The 21535-nt window shown below is 39.2% G+C and overlaps 2 protein-coding genes across 3 annotated transcripts in view; one reads left to right on the forward strand and one right to left on the reverse strand.

Moving 5' to 3' along the window:
* The first annotated feature begins 4799 nt into the window (after positions 1 to 4799).
* On the forward strand, positions 4800 to 21166 carry LOC117982072 (uncharacterized). 2 transcript variants are annotated; one of them, XM_034968355.2, is made up of 8 exons: positions 4800 to 4921; positions 12751 to 12836; positions 13593 to 13755; positions 16030 to 16109; positions 17221 to 17294; positions 18113 to 18275; positions 19473 to 19585; positions 20896 to 21166. In XM_034968355.2, exons 1-8 carry the CDS (start codon positions 4907 to 4909, stop codon positions 21012 to 21014), a joined length of 813 nt encoding a protein of 270 aa, XP_034824246.2. In that variant the 5' UTR covers positions 4800 to 4906; the 3' UTR covers positions 21015 to 21166. The 2 variants fall into 2 exon arrangements, with proteins under 2 accessions (XP_034824246.2, XP_069354911.1); XM_069498810.1 differs by having other exon boundaries at positions 20899 to 21166.
* Positions 5369 to 21535, reverse strand: part of LOC117982155 (tubulin alpha chain-like) — a 205313-nt gene continuing 189146 nt past the window's right edge. The window contains exon 10 of the mRNA XM_034968449.2: positions 5369 to 5381. The gene's annotated coding sequence lies outside the window, so the exon portion shown is untranslated. The remainder of the gene's footprint in view (positions 5382 to 21535) is intronic.

Here is a 21535-nt window from a genome sequence, read left to right on the forward strand (position 1 = left end):
TTTTTATAAAATTTTTTTTTTTATTTTTTTTTATAAAATATGACACTCATTCTCACAAATGACTTTCCCACCTTCCAGAGGCGGAGCGCAGGAGTAGCTAGCTTATTTTTGTTTCTAACGGGTCACTGTGGCCTAAAAAGGCACATGTACCTTAAACTCCAGGGCTCGGACACCTGCAGACTGTGCCACGAGTCTACCGAGTATATAATGGGTACACACCACGATTAATTTTTGTTTTTATTTGTCGATATTTCAACCCAATTGCACGGGTCGTGGTCACGACGGGACTGCGATGCTGCGAGAGATGAAGTTCGAGCTGTCATCGGCAGTAGCGAACTACCCTCTTTCTTTTATAAATACTATTATAAATACTATCTGTCCCGGCTTACTCACGTGTGTAGTCGACGTTAGCCCGACTAGTTTCAAACCCATCCGGGGTCCTTTTTCAAGGGAGTCCGTCCGCGCACGCGCCGCGGTTTTGACTGCGGGACGCACGTGCCGCTGCCCGTAGAGCCCGTTGTGAGGGTGGCTGGGGTGGGGGGGGGGGAGACAGCTGCCGATCGTCTCCCGACAGTTCCTGCTGTTCTTCATCACTGGAACCGTCACCGAAATCCAGGCACGCGGAGCTAATGGTGTCCCGTCCCACGACTGATGCCCTTGTCTTAGCGTCAAAAAGCGGTTTCCACGCTGAAGGTAGCATCCATCCATTGTCGCGATTGAAATTCGGGTGGCGACTAATTTCGATCGCTTCCCGTATCTTCCGCGGTACTAGAAACTTTTCCCGGGACAATACGGAAACCTTGTCGAATCGTATGTAGTGCGTCGTACCCGAATTTTGGATATGTTCTGCTATTGCTGACCCATTGGTGTCTACATTTTTGACGCTGCGTATGTGTTCCATCACTCTCGTCTGGATGTTCCGACTGGTCTCGCCTATATAGTTATGGCCACAGTCACAGGGAATCATATAACCCTCTTTCTTGTTCTTTTCGCTGGAACACGATATCGACAGATAAAAACAAAAATTGATCGTGGTATGTACCCGTTATATACATTAAAATATGTCGTTAAACCACAAAATAAGCTTAAAAATATCATAAATAGGTACCTACTTGAAGTGAGACATGTTTGTGGGAACTGCCGTATAATTCACCTAACAGGAAGAAACTTCGTATGATTCAACTTTATGAGTTGGTAAGTATGTATTAGTTACCTATTATAAAGTTTATTTTGGAATAGGGTAATTTCTAAATACAGTGAGTTTTTCCTTTTTCCTAAAGGGCCATTACAAGCTATTTTTTCAATCATCATCATCATCATCATCAACCGATAGACGTCCACTGCTGAATTTCTGAATCCACCGGCTCCTTGCGACTCGTGATTTTTTTCAATAATGAGTTATTTAAGTAAAATTAATCAATATGGATAATTCGATCTAAGATATTTTGCATTGATTAAGATTTCTTAAAATAAGATAGCTAAGTATGTACATTATTCCTAAAGCTTTATCTGTACATTCTAAAACATTTTAATTTATTGTTATGCATAATAGTTTTTGATTTATCGTGCAAAATGTCGATAAAATACGATTGTAGTACGGAACCCTCAGTGCGCGAGTCTGATTCGCACTTGGCCGGTTTTTAGGGTTTCGTAGTTTTGTATGTAATAAAGATTTTGACATTTTATTTACTATTTATTTATGCCCTCATTCTATTAATTATTTCAATCATAATATTTTACAAGTCATTTTAACCACTGTTATTGCAACCTAATTGTATTGAGTTTTTTGATAAAAATAAAGTACGAAGGATATTAAATGCAATATGACAATTTATTGGTAGGTAAATCTACATCTTAAATAGATATAAATTCCGATATTATGAATAACACCTAATAATCAAGTTGTTTATGAAATGCGTAGGTTGTAAGTACTTCGTGTAGAAAATGGGCTAGCATATTAATTATGATGCCACGTGTAAAAATTAAATTAACATTTGTAAATACGTCTTATGCGTCTTTTTATCGGCAACATAGTAAAGTCTAATGCTCTCATTAAAATACTCATTAAAAAAAGTTTTTTTCTAAATATTTCAATATTAACTTATTTATTTACTTTTAAAATAAAAAATCTCAAATTATATTTATACACTAAGAGTTTTAAATATTTGTACATAGTTACCTACTATACTTTTTTTTATACAAACTTCACGCAATTACCTATTTACAATGATATAAAAAATATTTAAACTAATTTGTCACAGAATTTTATTAAATGAATTTTAATTCATAACGTTATTGAAGTTTACAATAGCAGCAATAGTACATTGTTTTTCGAGATCTCGATGAGGTTTTAGATTTAATTTAATTAATTTATTTTTTTGCGCAGCGGATCAGCCTAGCTGTCCAGCGCGGAAATGCAGCCAGTATTCTTGGCACCATTCCACGCGGTCATGATTTATATAGTAATTAGATAAGGCTAGCTTTAAGTTTTATTGTATTAAAAAAAAAAAAAAAAAAAAAAAAAAAAAAAAAAAAAAAAAATTATTTGCTTTTTAATTTTTTTAAGAATAAACAAAGAAATTAAACAAGCGGCAAAGATATAAAAAAAAAAGCAAGAATGTTGATTAATAAAAAAATGTGGCTCGTAAAAGCCATGCTCAAAAGCTCCTCAAAAGTTGTAAGCCCAGTTGTTTCAATCATGATTTGCATATTATTACATTGGTGCAATATAAATCATTTATTTATTTACTTTAGATGCTTGCGACTTCATCCGTGTAGGTTCGGTTTAGGTTTATTAAAATCCCGTGAGAACTCGTTGATTTTCCGGGATAAAAAGTAGCCTACATCCCAGCATATCTATCCGTTACGCCACTGCGGCGTGAATTGTGTATAACGAAAATATACAACAACTAGCTTATTCCCGCGACTTCGTCCGCGTGGAGTACACAAATTTCAACCCCCTAAAATATACAGCTTTTATAGGTAAAAAGTTACTACTTATTATAGGTGGGAACTAAGTATGTACCTACCTATTCCTCAAAAGTTTTTGACCGCATAGCGCTTATCTTTTCCCGGAAAGTTGCATTACCTACGTTACTTTAATGTATTCCTCGAACATGTTTTTCGTCGACTCATAAACCTGTCGGCTAAGTTAGTCATAATATAATATTCCCTATAGATTAGGTAATATAAAATTACATTGGGTTAGTGAAATTCAGCTAAAAATATCATTATGAATATAATGAAAATATCCAAGCATAGGGAAAAATTAAAACCTGCATCCTATATCTAAATATATAAAAGGAAAAGGTGACTGACTGACTGACTGATCTATCAACGCACAGCTCAAACTACTGGACGGATCGGTATGAAATTTGGCATGCAGATAGCTATTATGACGTAGGCATCCGCTAAGAAAGGATTTTTGAAAATTCAACCCCTAAGGGGGTGAAATAGGGGTTTGAAATTTGTGTAGCCCACGCGGACGAAGTCGCGAGCATAAGCTAGTCTAAATATATAAAAGGAAAAGGTGACTGACTGACTGACTGATCTATCAACGTACAGCTCAAACTACTGGACGGATCGGGCTGAAATTTGGCATGCAGATAGCTGTTATGACGCAGACATCCGCTAAGAAAGGATTTTCAAAAATTCAACCCCTAAGTGGGTTTAATGGGGGATGGAAGTTTGTATGAAAGTCCGACATTTTTGAAGTTACATCGATGCTTTCGATTAGAAATAAAAAATACGTATTACACGATTTTTGAAAATTCTACTACCAAGGGGGTTAAATAGAGAATGAAAGTTTGTATGGAAGTCCGTCATTTTTCAAGTTATTTGCATGAAAATTAGTTTTTGGGTTTTCGGTCACAAATGAAAACATACGTGTTTTAGGATTTCAATAATAATAATCAGTATCTAATACATAAAGTAATAAATATTACTATTAGAATCTTTTATTTCCGATTGATTCTTTTGTTTATACGTGCTATTAACTGGAATGGAGCCAAATATTGTAATTGCATGGTGTTTCTTCCGTCAGATGATGTATTCAGTATATCTGTATGGCATTTACAAGGTTCGACAAGAATTTCTCTCATACAACAACTAGAAATCTACTATCCATCGTCATCATCATCATGATCAATCCATCCCCGGCTCACTACAGAACACAGGTCTCTTATCAGAGTGAGAAGTTTCCACGCTGCCCAAGTGCGGATTGGCAGACCTCACAGACCTTTGAGAACATTATGGAGAATTCTCAGGTAGGTTTCCTCACGCTGTTTTTCTTCACCGTTAAAGCAAGTGGTATTTAACACAACTCCGAAAAGTTAGAAGTGTGTGCCCGGGGTCGAACGCCCGACCTCCGATTAGGAGGCGGACGTCCTAACTAACCACTAGGCTATCACAGCTAATATCTATACTCCATACAAATATTATAAATACGAAATGTCTACCTGTCTGCTACCTTTTCACGGCAGATTTGTTTGAAGTTTTTGATGAAATTTAGTACAAATATAGCTTGCAAGTTGCACGGACATAGACTACTTTTTGTCCCGGAAAATCAATTTTCCATGAAATTAAAAATCCAAATCCACGCGGACAATGTCGTCTTCTTACAAATTACTACTAACTACGTGTTGTTGTTACAGCAGCAATAGAAAGACACATTCTGTGACAACTCTCTACCTAAAGGTTCATGAGATAGCCCGCTGACAGACAGACGGACGGACAGCGAAGGCTCAGGGATAGGTACGGAACCTTTGAAAAGGGGGCGTTTTAGGAAAAACCACCAAGGCGTGACCGCAACCCTACGCACTGCTTCGTGATAATATAAAGCAGTGGCGCGAAGGATAAGTGCATTTTCCGAGCGTGCGCCCGCGCGTCAGTTACGTGTGTGACCAACATGGCGGTTGTACTAGTGAGTACAAGCTTTTTATTATTTACGTAAAAATAAAAACATATAGAAATAATTGGTTATTATAATTATTGTGTAATAAAAACAAATTTATATACCTACTTTTTAAACTTTAATTTAAATAAAAAGTGATATTTTTTTTATACATTTTTTATTTTACAATAAGTAATTAAAATTAATTGTATATATGAACCACATTTCTTTAAAATTCATACCATGTTTTTTTATTATTATTATATATTTTTATTTCATTGCAATATTTTAATTTATTAAATTTTCATTATTATTTTTAATTGAATATAGATAGGTACGTAGCCTAAACTATAAACATAAGTTTTGCGTGCCGTGTACAAATTACTAAGTACTTAGTAAAATGCATAGAAGTAGGAAGCAGGTACTTAGAACTTACGCTTAAGTCACTGGAAAATTGCCACATTTCCCGCCAATTTTCCGCTATACGAAACTTCAGTATGTCTTAAGTCATACTTAAACATTACTTAAGTAACACGTCGCCTGTCATTATGGATTTCAAAAACTTAAGGAGGTCGCTGGTAGTGCACCCAGGCGCGTCTCCCATACCAATCTCTACAATAATTATGTGTTACGCCAGGAGGCACTGTATTTATTTATTTTTATTTATTTATTTATTAGGAACACATACAATACATTAATTTAACACAAACTACGACACTTATATACAAACACAGGCTGATAAATGTATCTATAAAATGTGTACACAGCATTTGCAAAATAATTTGACAAATAAAAAGAACATAACTAACTACTTAACTAAACAAATATGTAGCATACTGTAGTATGTGAAATTTAACACTTGACAAACATTTTATCAATAGGAAGTAATTATTATTAAAATCTTTGTAAATTAACCTCATTTTATTTTGCATTCATTTGCAAATGAAATGCATTACAAAATCAATTGAAATCCATAATAGCTACACTACATTTTCATTATAATACCATAAATACTAACTTAATAACTAATGGAATTTTATTATCAAATCAAATAAGTATTATAATAATTAACAATGAATTCTATAAAATAAACTTAAATCTATATTAAAATTATAATGAATTAAATTAAATCAAAAATGTATATATATTTTTTTAAATTCTTTATTATCAATAAACATTTTACAAAACATATATATAACGTTATGTTATAATGTTAATCTTATATTATTTAATACTTACAGGCTAAGAGTTTATAAAGGAATATTATAGATACCTAGGTACATTTATATCAGAAAAATCTAATTGAGACCACCGCAGCCAGGCATTGTACCCAAGATGCTGGTAGTATATTGCCCATTTGAATGGTAATTCTTTGTCCAAGGTACCTACCTAATTAACTACTTCTTAGCTAATTGACTTTCTATAGGAAAATTGGCGGGAAAGACAATATTTCAATTATAGCACGCGTAAGCTCTAATCTTTTTAAAGCTACTTTATTTTATCTAACTGTCACATAAAACATTCTTGTTTATTAAAATGCAGAACAAAATGAATATAATATTAATAATGATAATTATTTATTTATTTAATAACTCAGTACAGCTCATTTCTCTGGAATCCTGACCCCTAAATTATTCTGTTATTAATTTATTATTAGGTATTTTATTTTACATTCTTATACTTGCTATTTTTGTTTTTATGCACCATAGAATATCCAAGAAATTTAGTTTCCAAAAAAAAAATATTTGCATAATCTATACTTATAATAATCTCCAATATAATCACAAAGAAGAAAAACTATTATTTCACTGTGTATTTCAGTGTCTTTGAACTTATTTGGAGATTATGTTGTTTAGCTAGGTGTTTTGCCATTTATTCGTACACGAAATAGTGAGTATGCTGTATGAGCAAGATTAGCGAGTATAACGGCTTTTTTAAGCTATTTTAGGATTCCTTGACCCCTGGTTTGTCTTTTGTGAAAAATATCAACATTACAGGGCATTCAACTTTAAATTAGTGGGTACTGTCACACATCTACTTAGCACTATAGTTTTCAGTATAATTCCCGCAAATTGCTATTCCGCTGGAACCATGTCTTATTAACATCGAAATGACGTCATTTTGACGTCAGCCGAAATAAACATACATATACCATCAGCTCGAAACTTCAGTCTAGTGCTTTTCACTAAAATGGAGGCCACGCGCATTAGCAATTTGCGTGACTTATACTGTACAATATTGGTGATTACAATCGTCCTACTGACAGAAGTGGCTTGTAGCATTTTGGAAAAGGTGACTGACTGACTGACTGATCTATCAACGTACAGCTCGGCATGCAGATAGCTATTATGACGTAGACACCCGCAAAGAAAGGATTTTTGTAAATTCAATTTTCAATTGTGAAATAGGGGTTCGAAATTTTTTGTAGTCCACGCGGACGGAGTGGCGGGCATAAGCTAGTTAAATGTAATGTCTGCACCTCATTTGAGTTACGCCCAGTTCCCATACACAATATTGGTGAGAAGTCCACCATTATGTCACCCATGTCCGCGTTCACGAGCCACAGCACAAGTAGGTTAAGGTCCCCACCCGTGATACATGCTAATTGCTAATGTCGATGTACAGCGTCCAGCGGGCCTTCCTTCCTCGGCCATTGCCTTTAGGGCGAAAGCAAGCTGAGTTTATGAACCTCATCATGATCAACTCGTCAACGGCGCACTACAGAGCACGGGTCTCCTCTCAGAGTGAGAAGGGCTTTGGTAGTCTACCACACACCTTTGAGAACATTATGGAGAACTCTCAGACATGCAGGTTTCTTCACGATGTTTTCCTTCACCGTTAAAGCAAGTGATATTTATTTATTAAAACGCACATAGCTCCGAAAAGTTAGAGGTGCGTGCCCAGGATCGAACCCCCGACCTCCGATTAGAAGATCGACGTCCTAACCACTAGGCTATCACAGTTTAAGCGAGCTAAATCCAGCCAATAACAATGATTACGATGATAATTGTAATCACAGGTTTGGTTACGGCAACAGATGTTCATTAATCAGTTGATTAATCATTACATTCCCGCGATTCCCTCACTTGTTACTGCATAAAGACTTAGAGCGGGGGCACACGAATCACGATGCGTTGCGGCGGCGCGCGGTGCGGCGCCGGAGCGGTGTCGCTGCGTCGTCTTACATAGAAATATCTGTAGCATGTCACACGATGCGCTCCGGCGCCGCACCGGACTTGCAACCACCGAAACGAGGCGGGGAGGGGTAAATGCGTTGCGACGTCGGAGCGGCACCGCTCAGTTGTTTTTATTAACAGACTGTCCAACGCTGCTACGGCGCCACTGCGACATAACAACGTTGCGGCGCCCGCGCCGCACCGCTCGTGTGCCCGTTGATACGGTGAAATCTTTGCGGTGCGGCGCCGCAACGCATCGTGTGCCCCCAGTCTAAGTTACTTCCTGCACAATGTAGAAAAATTTGCTTATATGAAAGCCGGGCCGGTGATTGTTGTCTTTGTATCATTGAATCATTATTCAATGATACGAAGACACGAATCACTGGCACTAAGGACAAACCTCTGTGGTTTTTTCGGTGTTTTTAGACTAAGTTTTTTGAATTGTATTTTGATTTGATAATAAATAAATATATAAAAAACTTAAAAGATAAGGTGTTCTAATGTCTAGGTGATTCTTCTTAGATCATAAAGCTTAGACTTTTCGGAGTTATTTGCGTTTTAATTAATTAAATATCAGTTGATTTAACGGTGAAGGAAAACATCGTGAGGAAACCTGCATGCCTGAGAGTTCTCCATAATGTTCTCAAAGGTGTGTGAAGTCTATCAATCCGCACATGGCCAGCGTGGTAGACTATGGTCAAAACCCTTCTCACTCTGAGAGGAGACCCGTGCTCTGTAGTGAGCCAGCGATGGATTGATCATGATGATGATGATGAAACTGTGCTCCGTGTCTATGATCTCTTCCTGTCTCCGTGGTAGGCTTTGATCTTAAAATAAGCTCTGATCATAAGTATGTAGGTACCTACTTTAATAATCGAAGGTTAAGGTGTTAACGCGTGTTTATCTAAGTTGAAAATTAAGATTGTAATCTTTATTAATAGATTAACAATATACACTAGATGATACCAACATATAAAATAGAAAGGACTAAAATATTTTTTTATTCAAATGGACTATTCTATTAAATTCGTATTTAATTTTTTGTCATTTTTTGATATAGGTACCTAGTGGCAATAGAAATACACATTCTGTAAAAAAGGAAACGCACATTCTTGGCCAAAATTTCGTCCATCAATGTTATGAAATATGAATACAAAAAAATATGAATACAAAAAATATGTACAATGTTATGAAATAAATAAATAAATAAAAATAAATATAAAAGCTTTTATTATTCCTTACCATGCACATACTTAGTTTTGAATACTTAGTTTTTAGTTTTATCTTATTATTAACATTATATTATATATATATATATATATATTAATGTTAATATTAATGTTATGAAATATGAATACAAAAAAAAACTTATTTATAATGACTGAAATATTGCTCGTAACGGTTTGTGCGTAACACTCCGGTGTTAAAGACACTCGACTTACTCCGCTCGTAATGACAATCTTGGCAATGTAGGTATTGCAATAATTCTTACTGAGAAAACAAATAAACAAAAAGGTTTATACAAGTTCTGCCGAGTTCTATGTCCGAAATAGTGCTTGTTTCTTGATCTGTGATCTTAGTCCTAATGCCTTTCATATTTAATTTCATTGATTGATGTACTTTGGCCAAAAACCCTTTGACGAATGGGCGTTTCCCTTTCAACTCTCTATAAGAAGAGAGTTACCTAAACAGATGAACGCTTTAAAATTTGAATAAAAAGTTATAAAAAAATTACGCTTATGTAGCGCCGCACATTGCTACGAGTACTTACATCAATAATTACAAGAAACCCATGTAATCGATTGTCATCAGAATTATAAATATCCACGAACAAACATAATTACCATTGATGTGTGCAAATGTATTCCTGACATCACGCGCTCTCAACTTGGGGTTGAATGCCAATGTTAATTGATCCTTGTCAATTAATCATCTGTTAAAGATAGGAGAGCACGGATTTGAATGGCTGGATAGCCATGTATGAGTCGGTGTTTCAACCTAATAAGAACTGTTTTGAAAGAACTATGTTGTCGACGACATTGGCATTGCGAGGAAGCTTCCATGTAGGCCTTTAAAATGAGATTTCGGCTTTGTATATGACTATATGACGTTTTGTCAGTCTCAGCGTTAGACACAGTGCTCTACAAATCTGCTATCTTCTTCTAAAGGTCGTTGTACATTACTTTCTGCCGCGTACTGGTGACGTTTTGTCGATCTCATCGACAGGTCGATGTACATTGTTTTCTGCCACGCTAGTACCTACTGTAAGGTTCACCTTTGAAATAAGGACTAAAATCGTAGGTACTTTTCGCATGACAGTTGACACATAAAGTTAAAATGGCGAGTGAGATCTCATTATGTGCGCATTATCTATATACCTATATAAAAGGAAAAGGTGACTGACTAATCTATCAACGCACAGCTCAAACTACTGGACGGATGGGGCTGTAATTTGGCATACAGATTGCTATTATGACGTAGACATTCGCTAAGAAAGGATTTTCGAAAATGCAATCCCTGAAGGGGTAAAATAGGGTTTGAAATTTGTGTAGTCCACGCGGACGAAGTCGCGGGAATAAGCTAGTCTAAATATATAAAAGGAAAAGGTGACTGACTGATCTATCAACGCACAGCTCAAACTACTGGACGGATCGGGCTGAAATTTGGCATGCAGATAGCTATTATGACGTAGGCATCCGCTAAGAAAGAATTTTTGAAATTTCAACCCCTAAGGGGGTAAAATAGGGGTTTGAAATTTGTGTAGTCCACGCGGACGAAGTCGCGAGCATAAACTAGTCATTATATAAAATCTCAGCATTGACATAAATATCCCCTAAGTATAATCAGGATATCTCGTATCACTCAGAGAAACCTTTCACGTGGATTTCCTTTTGTATTGTTTCGTGTACAACACGACATCGAAATCCGTAATCGTAATATGATGTCGTAACTCGTAACCCATTTTCCGGTTTACGGCCTCTCCGGGCCGCGGCGAAGGATGGCACCAATGTCTCTTGAATTATAAGCATCTCAAATCTGCTGGGATGGTGGAGTGGCCTACTTTGTTATTACATAACGTAGGTAATAATTTACAACAATAGCAAACATTTTCATTAATTCATAGGTGGAGTAACAACTCAATTACATTAACGACGACCTACATTTTGACGACCTCCCTGGCGCAGTAGTAAGCGCTGTGGTCTTATTAGTGGGAGGTCCCGGGTTCGATTCCTGGCAGGGATTTGGAATTTTATAATTTCTAAATTTCTGGTCTGGGAGGCCTCGGCCGTGGCTAGTTATCACCCTACCGGCAAAGCCGTGCCGCCAAGCAATTTAGCGTTCCGGTACGATGCCGTGTTGAAACCAAAGGTGTATGGGTTTAATAAAAACTGCCATACTCCTTCCAGGCTAGCCCGCTCCCACCTTAGACTGCATCGTCACTTACCATCAGGTGAGATTGCAGTCAAGGGCTAACTTGTATCTGAATAAAAAAAAAAACGAAACTTCAATTTTTAGGGTTCCGTACCTCAAAAGGAAAAAAAGAAACCCTTATAGGATTACTTCGTTGTCTGTCTGTCAAGAAAACCTATAGGGTACTTTCCGTTGCTTTAGAATCATGAAATTTGGCAGGTACTCGTAGATATGTCTTATAGCACAAGTAAAGGAATAAATCCGAAAACCGTGAATTTATGGTTACATCACAAGAAAAAAATTAAAATGTATTAATGAACAAATAATTAGTATTTTCAATTTTCAAAGTAAGATAACTATACCAAGGTGGGTATCATATATACCTACCTACAGATTTTTATTTATTTTTATGTGTAATAATTTTTGATTTATCGTGCAAAATGTCGATAAAATACCCGAGCACGGAACCCTCGGTGCGCGAGTCTGACTCGCACTTGGCAATTTACCCTAATCAAGAGATCGTCAAGAAGATTGTCGTCCAGCGCAAGCCTATCTCACAATAAATAAATCATATTCATTATCAACCGATAGACGTCCACAGCTGGACATAGATCTCTTGTAGAGATTTCCACACGCCACGGTCTTGCACAGCCTGAATCCAGCGGTTCCCTGCGACTGGTCTGACGTCGTCCGTCCACCTGGGGTCCTCTAAAACTGCGTCTTCCGGTGCGAGGTCGCCATTCCAGCACCCTGGGACCCCAAATCTTCTAAATATATAAAAGGAAAAGGTGACTGACTGACTGACTGATCTATCAACGCACAGCTAAAACTACTGACGGATTGGGCTGAAATTTGGCATGCAGATAGCTATTATGACGTAGACATCCGCTAAGAAAGGATTTTTGAAAATTTAACCCCTAAGGGGGTGAAATAGGGGTTTGATTCTCTGTGCAGGGCCTGCATGCAGGTCGATGAAACACACGTGCTCCTAGAGTGCACGGGCGTAGCAGAACAACGCGAATGCCATTTGGGTTCCCCGAACTCCATGAAGCCCTGGGCAACCTGAGCGGTCTACTCGGTTTCTGGACCGAGCTTGGATGGCTGGAGTGAAGACTTCAGCGGGGAGGGGTGATGCACGCACAACAGACGGAAACGTTTAAGTGCGGAAACCAGCCCAGAGCGAAGAAGAAAGAAGGGGTTTGATTGTGAAGTCCACGCGGACGAAGTCGCGAGCATAAGCTAGTAAATAAATAAAGTGTTATCTGTTTCCAGTTTATTGTAGCGGCTTTAAGCGCAGCGAGTGCCGCACCACCCCAGCGTCTCTACCAACACCCTGCACAGCTTCGACAGTTAAACCCGTAAGTACAACAAAAATCATTATAATTATTATCACTAGCTGATGCCCGCCACTTCGTCCGCGTGGAATTAGGTTTTCTAAAAATCCCGTGGGAACGCTTTGATTTTCCGGAATAAAAAGTAGCCTATGTCACTCTCCAGGTCTCTATACCTATGCAAAAATGCGTGCGTCGTGATTGAAGGACAAACCAACAAACAAATACACTTTCGCATTTATAATAAGGGATCTATAATAAGGGCTATAGGCAACATAGTCATCATGATCAACCCATCACCGGCTCATTGCAGAGCACAGGTCTCCTCTCATAGAGAGAAGGGTTAGGCCGTAGTCTACCACGCTGGCTATCTGAGGATTGGTAGACTTCACAGTTCACACACCTTTGAGAACATTATGGAGAACTCTCAGGCATGCAGGTTTCCTCACGATGTTTTCCTTCACCCTTAAAGAAAGTGATATTTAATTACTTAAAACGCACATAGCTCCGAAAAGTTAGATGTGCGTGCCCGGGATCGAACCCCGACCTCCGATTAGAAGGCGGTATGACAACATGTACTTACAGTACGCGGCCAAAAGTAATGAACATCGATCTTTAGAAGAAGATAGCAGATTTGTAGAGCATTGTCTCGGTCGTTGAGAAAGACAAAACGTCATATGGGTATGAGTGACAGAGGCAACGCTCTACAAACCAAATGTCATTCTAAAGGCCGGTGTTCATCACTTTCGGCCGCATACCATAACTACTGTTTACCTATTTCAGCTTGGACTATTACTTGGATAATCCAGAAGAGGCTTACTACCAGCAGGACAAACGAGCCAACGCGTCACCAAACAGCGCGCCAGCTAGACTGGAGACGCTGGAGCCGGACAGTGAGGTCGAGCTGATCCCCGGAGCCCAGCCACCGCAGCAGCCTCCCCAACAGGTAAACACATTCGGCGACTACGGAACCCTACACTACGCCGCACATTAGAAATCGTGACCCGACACGTATACTACGCGACAGGTCGAGATGGCCATCGAGGTATAAGGCAGGGAGGCGTCCCGCACGTCACCCGTGCTATCCCGCACTGGATTAGTGCGGGGGCTGAGCGTGTGATGATCGCAATCACCTCTGAGTGGCCGACACTTCACTAGTGGTTAAAATGTATGGCTGCAGCAAAAGTACAAAAACCTTAGCCTTTTCCGCCCGCTCAATTTACGCTGGCCATATGTACCTAGTGATCACAGACTTGTAAGAGGCATCTTGCGTATAGATCTGCAATTAGAGAGAAACTGTCTGAGGCCGAAGCCGTCCCAAAACTTCAGCTCAGATAAATTTCAAATAGAGCTCAAAAACAGGTTCGAACTGTCGGAAACTACCTTAGGGTGAGATCTATAGAGCGTACTCTGACTTAGCTTAGACTTAAGACAGAATTAAAACGAGACAGAACTATATCTCTCACATAAATCTGTCTCGTTTTAACTCAATCTTAAGTCAGAGCAAAGTCAAAGTGCACTCTATAGATCTCAGCCTTAGACATTGACTAGAAATTCACGCAGTTCGTTAATGTCGTTCGTGAAGTGAGCCGCAAATACTGTCAACATGAGCAGAAAAAGGTATCTAAGATCGCCAAAGATACCCTGGAATTAATGGAGAAGAGACGAGAGAGTCAATCGGCGTCGCCTGAGTGGCATACTCTAAACAAGCGTATTGAGAAACGAATACGATTTGACCTTCGGCGCTACAGCACTCGCAATATTCAAAATGCAATCGAACGGAACTGAGGATCAAAGCCATCAACTAATGACTTCTATGTATTGGTATCAACCTGAATACCTGAGGAATAATGATGAACGAACCGCTCCTCCGGTATATCTAATTTTTACCTCGCGTAGGTACCTATACTACATGAAAATCGACTGAATACTTACAGTCGATTTTCATGTCGATTTTCTTATAGTTCTTCAGTTTTCTTTTCACAAACACAAAATATTAGAACATTTAAAGCGGCGGCGTTTTATGGAAACTGTCTTTTGGACTTACCTACTGCCATTCCGATTACCACGGCAGTAGTAGGTACCTATGAGAGTTAGGAAATGACGATGCAATGATTTTAAATTGCCTACGTCTGCTTCGCCACTACCTTCGACCTTGGTGGTTCGAGCAAAATAATAAATTCTGAAGTAAACAATCCTACGCTGAGCGCCTCGCCCGCGAAAATACCAGGAACTGCAGTACTGCATCATATTATTTTAATCTAATTGCTCATTTGCCAAGGCATAAACTGCGTTTTAATTTAAATTCAAATGTGTTTACTTAACGACTTGAGAGGAGCCACCTGACAAAGCTGAGGACTCCTGATGGAAATACTGTCACTTTAACACCAGAGGTGTTGAAGGATATTAAGCCCATACTTAACATACACCGTCAATTTTACTGGACGCCATTTCAGATCCGCAAAAAAATTAACCCAGACCGGTAAACTTGATCATGTATGGCCAGCGTTATGGAGGCACAAGTTTAGTAACGCCTGCTTATTTTTCTTAGCAGCTGTTGTCATTTGTAAAATTGCTTACAGATTTTAAAATAGCATACTCAAGAGTTAACAAGACCAACTTGTAACTTGAGTTTCCTGGTTTATTAAGTACTAGCTTATGCCCGCGACTTCGTCCGCGTGGAGTACACAAATTTCGAACCCCTATTTTACCATTTTAGGGGTTGAATTTTCAAAAATCCTTTCTTAGCGGATGCGTACGTCTTAATAGTTTTCTGCATGCCAAATTTCAGCCCGATCCGTCCAGTAGTTTGAGCTGTGCGTTGATAGATCAGTCAGTCAATCAGTCACCTTTTCCTTTTATATATTTAGATTAAGGATCGATAAGGCCGCCTTTGCATGCTACAGCCATTAGATGAAGATCCTTGTATGTTCTTTTTTATGTTTACTTAATGTTGTGTGTGCAATAAAAAAAAAAGACTCAAGGAAAAGAACTTACTAGACTTGGAAAATAATGTATGTAGGTACCTACATCGACCTTTAGAATAGGATCTCGACTTTGTAGAGCGTTGTCTCTATCACTCATACCTATGTGACAGACAACAAAGTGCTCCTATAAGGGTTCCGTTTTTCCTTTTGAGGTACAGAACCCTAAAAACTAAGTGATTTTGTGATTGATTTGTAAATAAGTACATATTATTCTTTTATAATTTTCTTTTCAGACCCCCGTTGCTCCAAATATACCGGGTTTGATTCCCGGTCAGAGAGTATTCATAGTACACATGCCAATACCTGGAATTAGGTGAGTACCTACCTATTATTGTCTCCTTGTTAAATACTTTTTGAGAGGACAACTGTGCAACTACTGGACGGAACACGCTGGGCATGCAGATAGCTATTATGACGTAGGCATCCGCTAAGAAAGGATTTTTGAAAATTCATCCCCTAAGGGGGTGAAATAGGGGTTTAAAATTTGTGTATTCCACGCGGACGAAGTCGCGGGCATAAGCTAGTTTAACATAACGGTAATAAGGTACCTGGTAATAACAATTACCTATTCGCAACAAAGTTGGTACCTAACTGGTAAGTGGTAATAGCGCATTTCTTAATGTTTCCGCAGAGGTTTATTGCCCTACAACAACCTAGCATTTATGTTCAGTTTTTGTTCTGACGCTACTTTGCAAGAGCTTTTATTTATTTTTAACTGACTTCCAAAGAGGAGGGAGGTGGTTCTCAATTCAGCCCGTTTTTTTTGCAGTAGCATTTACATGGTAATAAACAAGAGGGGGGGGGGGGGGGGGGGGGGGGAGGGGGGTTCGGCGTATGAGGTGGGCCTGAGGGGATGCCCCGCACACCCGACCATCACCAGCGCTCGCGCCCGCACCAGGATAGTGCGGGTGCCGGTGTGCGGGGCGTTCCCTCTCCGATTGCCATCTCGAACCGTCGCCTACTATACCTCTTGTATTTTAAAAATGTATGTAACTGTACCCGTAGTACAAGATTTTACGTCTCACCAAACCAAACCAAATTCGAGAGTCGAAATACTTCCGCGTTACAGTAAAATGGACCTAAACAGCCTTGAATTGAAGTCAAATATTCAATGCCACTGATTTTAATTTCGCAATGTTTCCGCTTGGAGCGCTGGATGTAGAAGTGTAGACAAACTTGAGCTTTAAAACAAGGCATTTAAGATCAAGTTTACTGTAACGCGGTAGTATTTCGACTCTTGAATTTGGTTTGGTTTGGTGAGACGTAAAATCTTGTACTACGGGTACTGTACTGTAACTCCTATCAACCCCGTTGGTCCCAATGCCAAAAATCAGCCCCATCCGTCGAGTGGTTATTTTAGCTGTGTGTTGATAAATCAGTCAGTCAGTCAGTCATCGATAAAAAATTATCATATTCTTTTTCAGGCCTGGAACAGTAGGAGGCTACCAGCCAGTTTACGTCGTTGCAGCAGCACCTCAAACCAATGCCGGATACCCAGGTAAACATAACCTAATAGTCAGTGGCGTGCAGGTCATAGAGGTATAAATGCGCTGCTTACCCCAGTTGCAATGGCTCAATGCATATTTTTCATTATGATCTGCCAGTAAACAGGCACCTACCTAACTAATGCCTACTCTGGCTTCAAACACTGTGCACGCCACTGCTAATAGTATGCCACAAGTCGAGATGGCAATCGTTCAGTGGTAGCATATCAGTAATCATCAGTAGATATTATCACCTGTCTTCGCTTTTGCCTGCGTTCTGGTTACACCCTGTATTAGATATACTAGCTTATGCTCGCGACTTTGTCCGCGTGGACTACTGAAATTTCAAACCCCTATTTCAACCCCTTAGGGGTTGAATTTCCATAAATCCTTTCTTAGCGGATGCCTACGTCATAATAGCTATCTGCATGCTAAATTTTAGCCCGATCTGTCCAGTAATTTGAGCTGTGCGTTGATAGATCAGTCAGTCAGTCAATCCTTTTATATATATTTTAGATAGATAAATCGTAAACTTTTAAAAAATTATAGGATTTTTTGTATTTTTTTCGCGTTTTTTTTTGTGAATAGAATAGAATAGAATAGAATGTTTTTTTATTCATGTAAACTTTTTAAAAGTGCTTATGAATAGTCAGGTTTAATTTACCACTGGTTCGGAATGCCGTTCCTACCGAGAAGAACCAGCAAGAAACTCGGCGGTTGCTCTTTTTAATCTCCTGTCTCCTGGTGTGTGGTCTCCTGTCTTCGTTTTTGCCAGCGTTCTGGTTACACCGGTTATTAGATATATTTACATATTCTTCTATTTTTGATCCAGGTTACCAAAACGCAGTTCTCGTGAACCCAGCGTATGGAGGTCAGCCCGTGGCGCCAGCAGGCTACCCCATGCAAGGAGTCCAGGGAAACCCCAACCTGGTGTTCAGGGCTCCAGCATATAACGGAGGTTATGGATTAACGCTACAAGAACCGGTTCACTACCCGTAAGTTGATATTAAATGACTACCTCCTGGTCTATAAATGACTACCTCCTGGTCTATAAATGACTACCTCCTGGTCTATAAATGACTACCTCCTGGTCTATAAATGACTACCTCCTGGTCTATAAATGACTACCTCCTGGTCTGACTAGCTTATTCAGATGAGCTAAAAAGTTTTTGAGATTTTCTCGTACCTACACTTGTCCTGTGCCTGATCTCTCTCCAGTCTTGTCTAATCGCCGCCCCATCGAACTCTGAGAGTGAGGGAATCCAAGGAGGCAATCAGGACCAACCTAGGACTTGAACCCGGGATTATAGTTCGCGACAAGTCGAGATGGTAATCGGGGTACCTATGAGCGCGGGGGCTGTGCGGGTGTGAGGGACGTCCCCTCCCCGATTGCCATCTTGACCTGTCGCGTACTAGCCAGCGGTTTAGCTTGTGTGTTGATAGATCAGTTAGCCATACAGTGAAGACAAGTGTTTATGGTCTTGTAAATTGAGAAATGCCATATTTTGAGCGATTCGACCCACTACTAAGAAAGTGAATGTATAGTCGGCGACAGGTTGAGATAGCATCGGGGCATGAGGCGGGGTAACGCCTCGCACTCCCGCACGTCACCGGCGCTCGCACGCACCGGGTTAACTCGAAGGCTTTCCGGGTATGCGTAGCGTTCCCTCCCCGACTGCCGTCTCGACCTGTCGTATACTATACTTCATCATCATCATGATCAACCCCACCGGCTCACTACAAAGCACGGGTCTCCTCTCAGAGTGAAAAGGGTTTTGGCCATAGTCTACCACGCTGGCCATATGCGGATTGGTAGACTTCACACACCTTTGAGAACATGAAAAATTCTCAGGTATGCAGGTTTCCTCACGATGTTTTCCTTCACCGTTAAAGCAAGTGATATTTAATTAGTTAAAACGCACATAACTCCGAAAAGTTAGAGGTGCGTGCCCGGGATCGAACCCCCGACCTCCGATTAAAAGGCGGACGTCCTAAACACTAGGATATCACAGCTTGTAGTATACTATACCTACAAGTTTAAAAAACTGTACCTACTAGAAAATACGCAAAAGTAGATCAAGGCCATAATATCAAGACTTATCGGTTTATGGTATTTATACATTTTATCTTGTTTCTTTACAAGCGTAAATGTTGATCACAAAGTATAAAAATCACGTGAATTATTTTTACAGGCAAATACCAGGACAGCAGTTAGTTCAGGTGCCAGCTCACGCTGTAAACTTTGCTCAGCTGGTGTCTCTGCAGGGACAGCCAGCTCAAGCGGCCCAAGAGGCTAGACCAATAGGTAAGACCTGCCCCCCAATTGTGTAAGAATAACCATATGGCTATCGCAATCGTCAAGAAATTCTGCCCTTTGATTGGCTGTGAAAAAATGTAAACAGCGAACCAACCAATCAAAGGCCAGAATATCTTGACGATTGCGATTGCCATTAAATGGTTATTCTTACACAATCTGGGGGATTGATGAAGTTAGTGTCGGGTTGCGATCTCACCCGTTGCTAAGAGACGATACAGTCTAAAAATGACTCTCTAGGTATTGATAGTAACTAAAGATGGGCGTTATTGGCTATTTATGGCAACGGTTAATCAACAGTTATTTAGTTTCAATACCGATATTGATAACCGTTGCCGAATATCGGTATCAGAGTTGTGTTTCAACGTTTCCGTAGTAGTAACTAAGCTAGCTGCCATATCAATACCGTCTGTATAGCTAGCGCGCGCATTTTCACTAAAATAAAACCAATTTTACTTTCATGAATATCGTGAAGTAATCACAACCTTAAGTTCATAGCAGCAAAGTATAATTTGATCATTGACATAGGTCAAACTATAGTGGACGCCTGCACGAATAGTTTGCCACAGTCCAGTTAACCAAAAACATTTCACGAAGATTGATAAACCAAAGAGGACCTTATCTCTATTACTCTAAGGCTAACTGTATTAAGATTGATAGATCAAAGTGTAATGGACAAGTACTTGTACAGTTAAGCCTTAGCGTAATAGAGATAAGGTCTGCTTTGGTTTACCAAGTTCTTAGTTACTAAGCCGGTAGCCAATAACTGCTCCTTCTCAGCTTTCAGTGAAAGAAAGAAAGAGAAGGCATAATTATTGCGTTTCTAGTTACCAAAAAACCAAACAATGCATTGTCAGTTGCCAGTTGGCAGTGTTGCGTTGTCAGGTGGTTCGTCATAGATGTTAGCTGATAACCGTTGTTAGCTACGACAATAACGCTACGGTACGCTATAGGCACGGCAGCGGTTTTCAGTTAAGTTAAGCTATAGCGGACACATGTCTAATAGTAACCCGAAATAAGTACTAGTGGTTCGCCCCGAACTGAGACTTCGCGGTATCCCATCACTCATAATTCCAGCGCTATTATTATTTGTGTGAAGTCTGCCAATCTGCACTTGGCCAGTGTGGGGGACAATCAGTCTAAGATCAGACCCGTGTTAGTGTCGACGATGGGTAGGGTCGATCATGAAGATGATGATGAATAGCGATAAATTGCATTTCCCATTTAGGGACATTTTACTTTTCAAAGTTAGGTTTTTTGAATGAAATGAATCTGAATTTATTTTGTTTTATTTTTTTCAGCAGAGTCTCAAAATGCTGAACAGAAAAGTGCCAGCCAAGTGACAATCGACTCGAAAGAATCGGCCGTCGAGCAAAATAGAAATGAAAAATCACAAGGACTGACTAGGAACAAGGCTTAGAATTAATTATTTATATATTAATCTATTTAATTTGCAAGTATGTACAATAATTACCTACAGTAAGACTATCGACTGAAATTTATAACAATCTATCTGTAATCTGCCGCTAAGTTACATAGCATCGTTTTATTTATTTTGTCAACTAGCAACCCGCCCTGCTGCGCGATTGTGGTAGATTGACAGCTACAATGTCATGATCGCAATCACCTCTGATTGGGTGACGCTCGCTCACTATTGGATTGGCTACAATGCCTTGTTGCAACACGAATCGCTCAAATTCAGCCAATCACAACAATTGAGATTGTAGATAATAATGATTAATGCAGGTTTTATGAAATGTTGTTATTTTGTCATATGTATTTCAAAAGAATAAGACAGCGTTTTCGATGAAAGCTCTGTCGGCTTAGTTTCTTCCGACAACTTGAACAGTTATCGTCGTATTTTAACAAATTAATACAATATTAAACTATAAGTACATTAAATTTTCCTCTTGAATCATTCTATCTATTGATGAAAACCGA

This window comes from Maniola hyperantus, chromosome 5, assembly GCF_902806685.2.
Source record: "Maniola hyperantus chromosome 5, iAphHyp1.2, whole genome shotgun sequence".
NCBI lineage: Eukaryota > Metazoa > Arthropoda > Insecta > Lepidoptera > Nymphalidae > Maniola > Maniola hyperantus.

Coding starts and splice junctions, on each gene's coding strand:
- LOC117982072 (XM_034968355.2), top strand. Junction 16,110..17,220: donor ATGCCAATACCTGGAATTAG/GTGAGTACCTAC, acceptor ATTCTTTTTCAG/GCCTGGAACAGTAGGAGGCT. Junction 19,586..20,895: donor CCAAGAGGCTAGACCAATAG/GTAAGACCTGCC, acceptor TATTTTTTTCAG/CAGAGTCTCAAAATGCTGAA.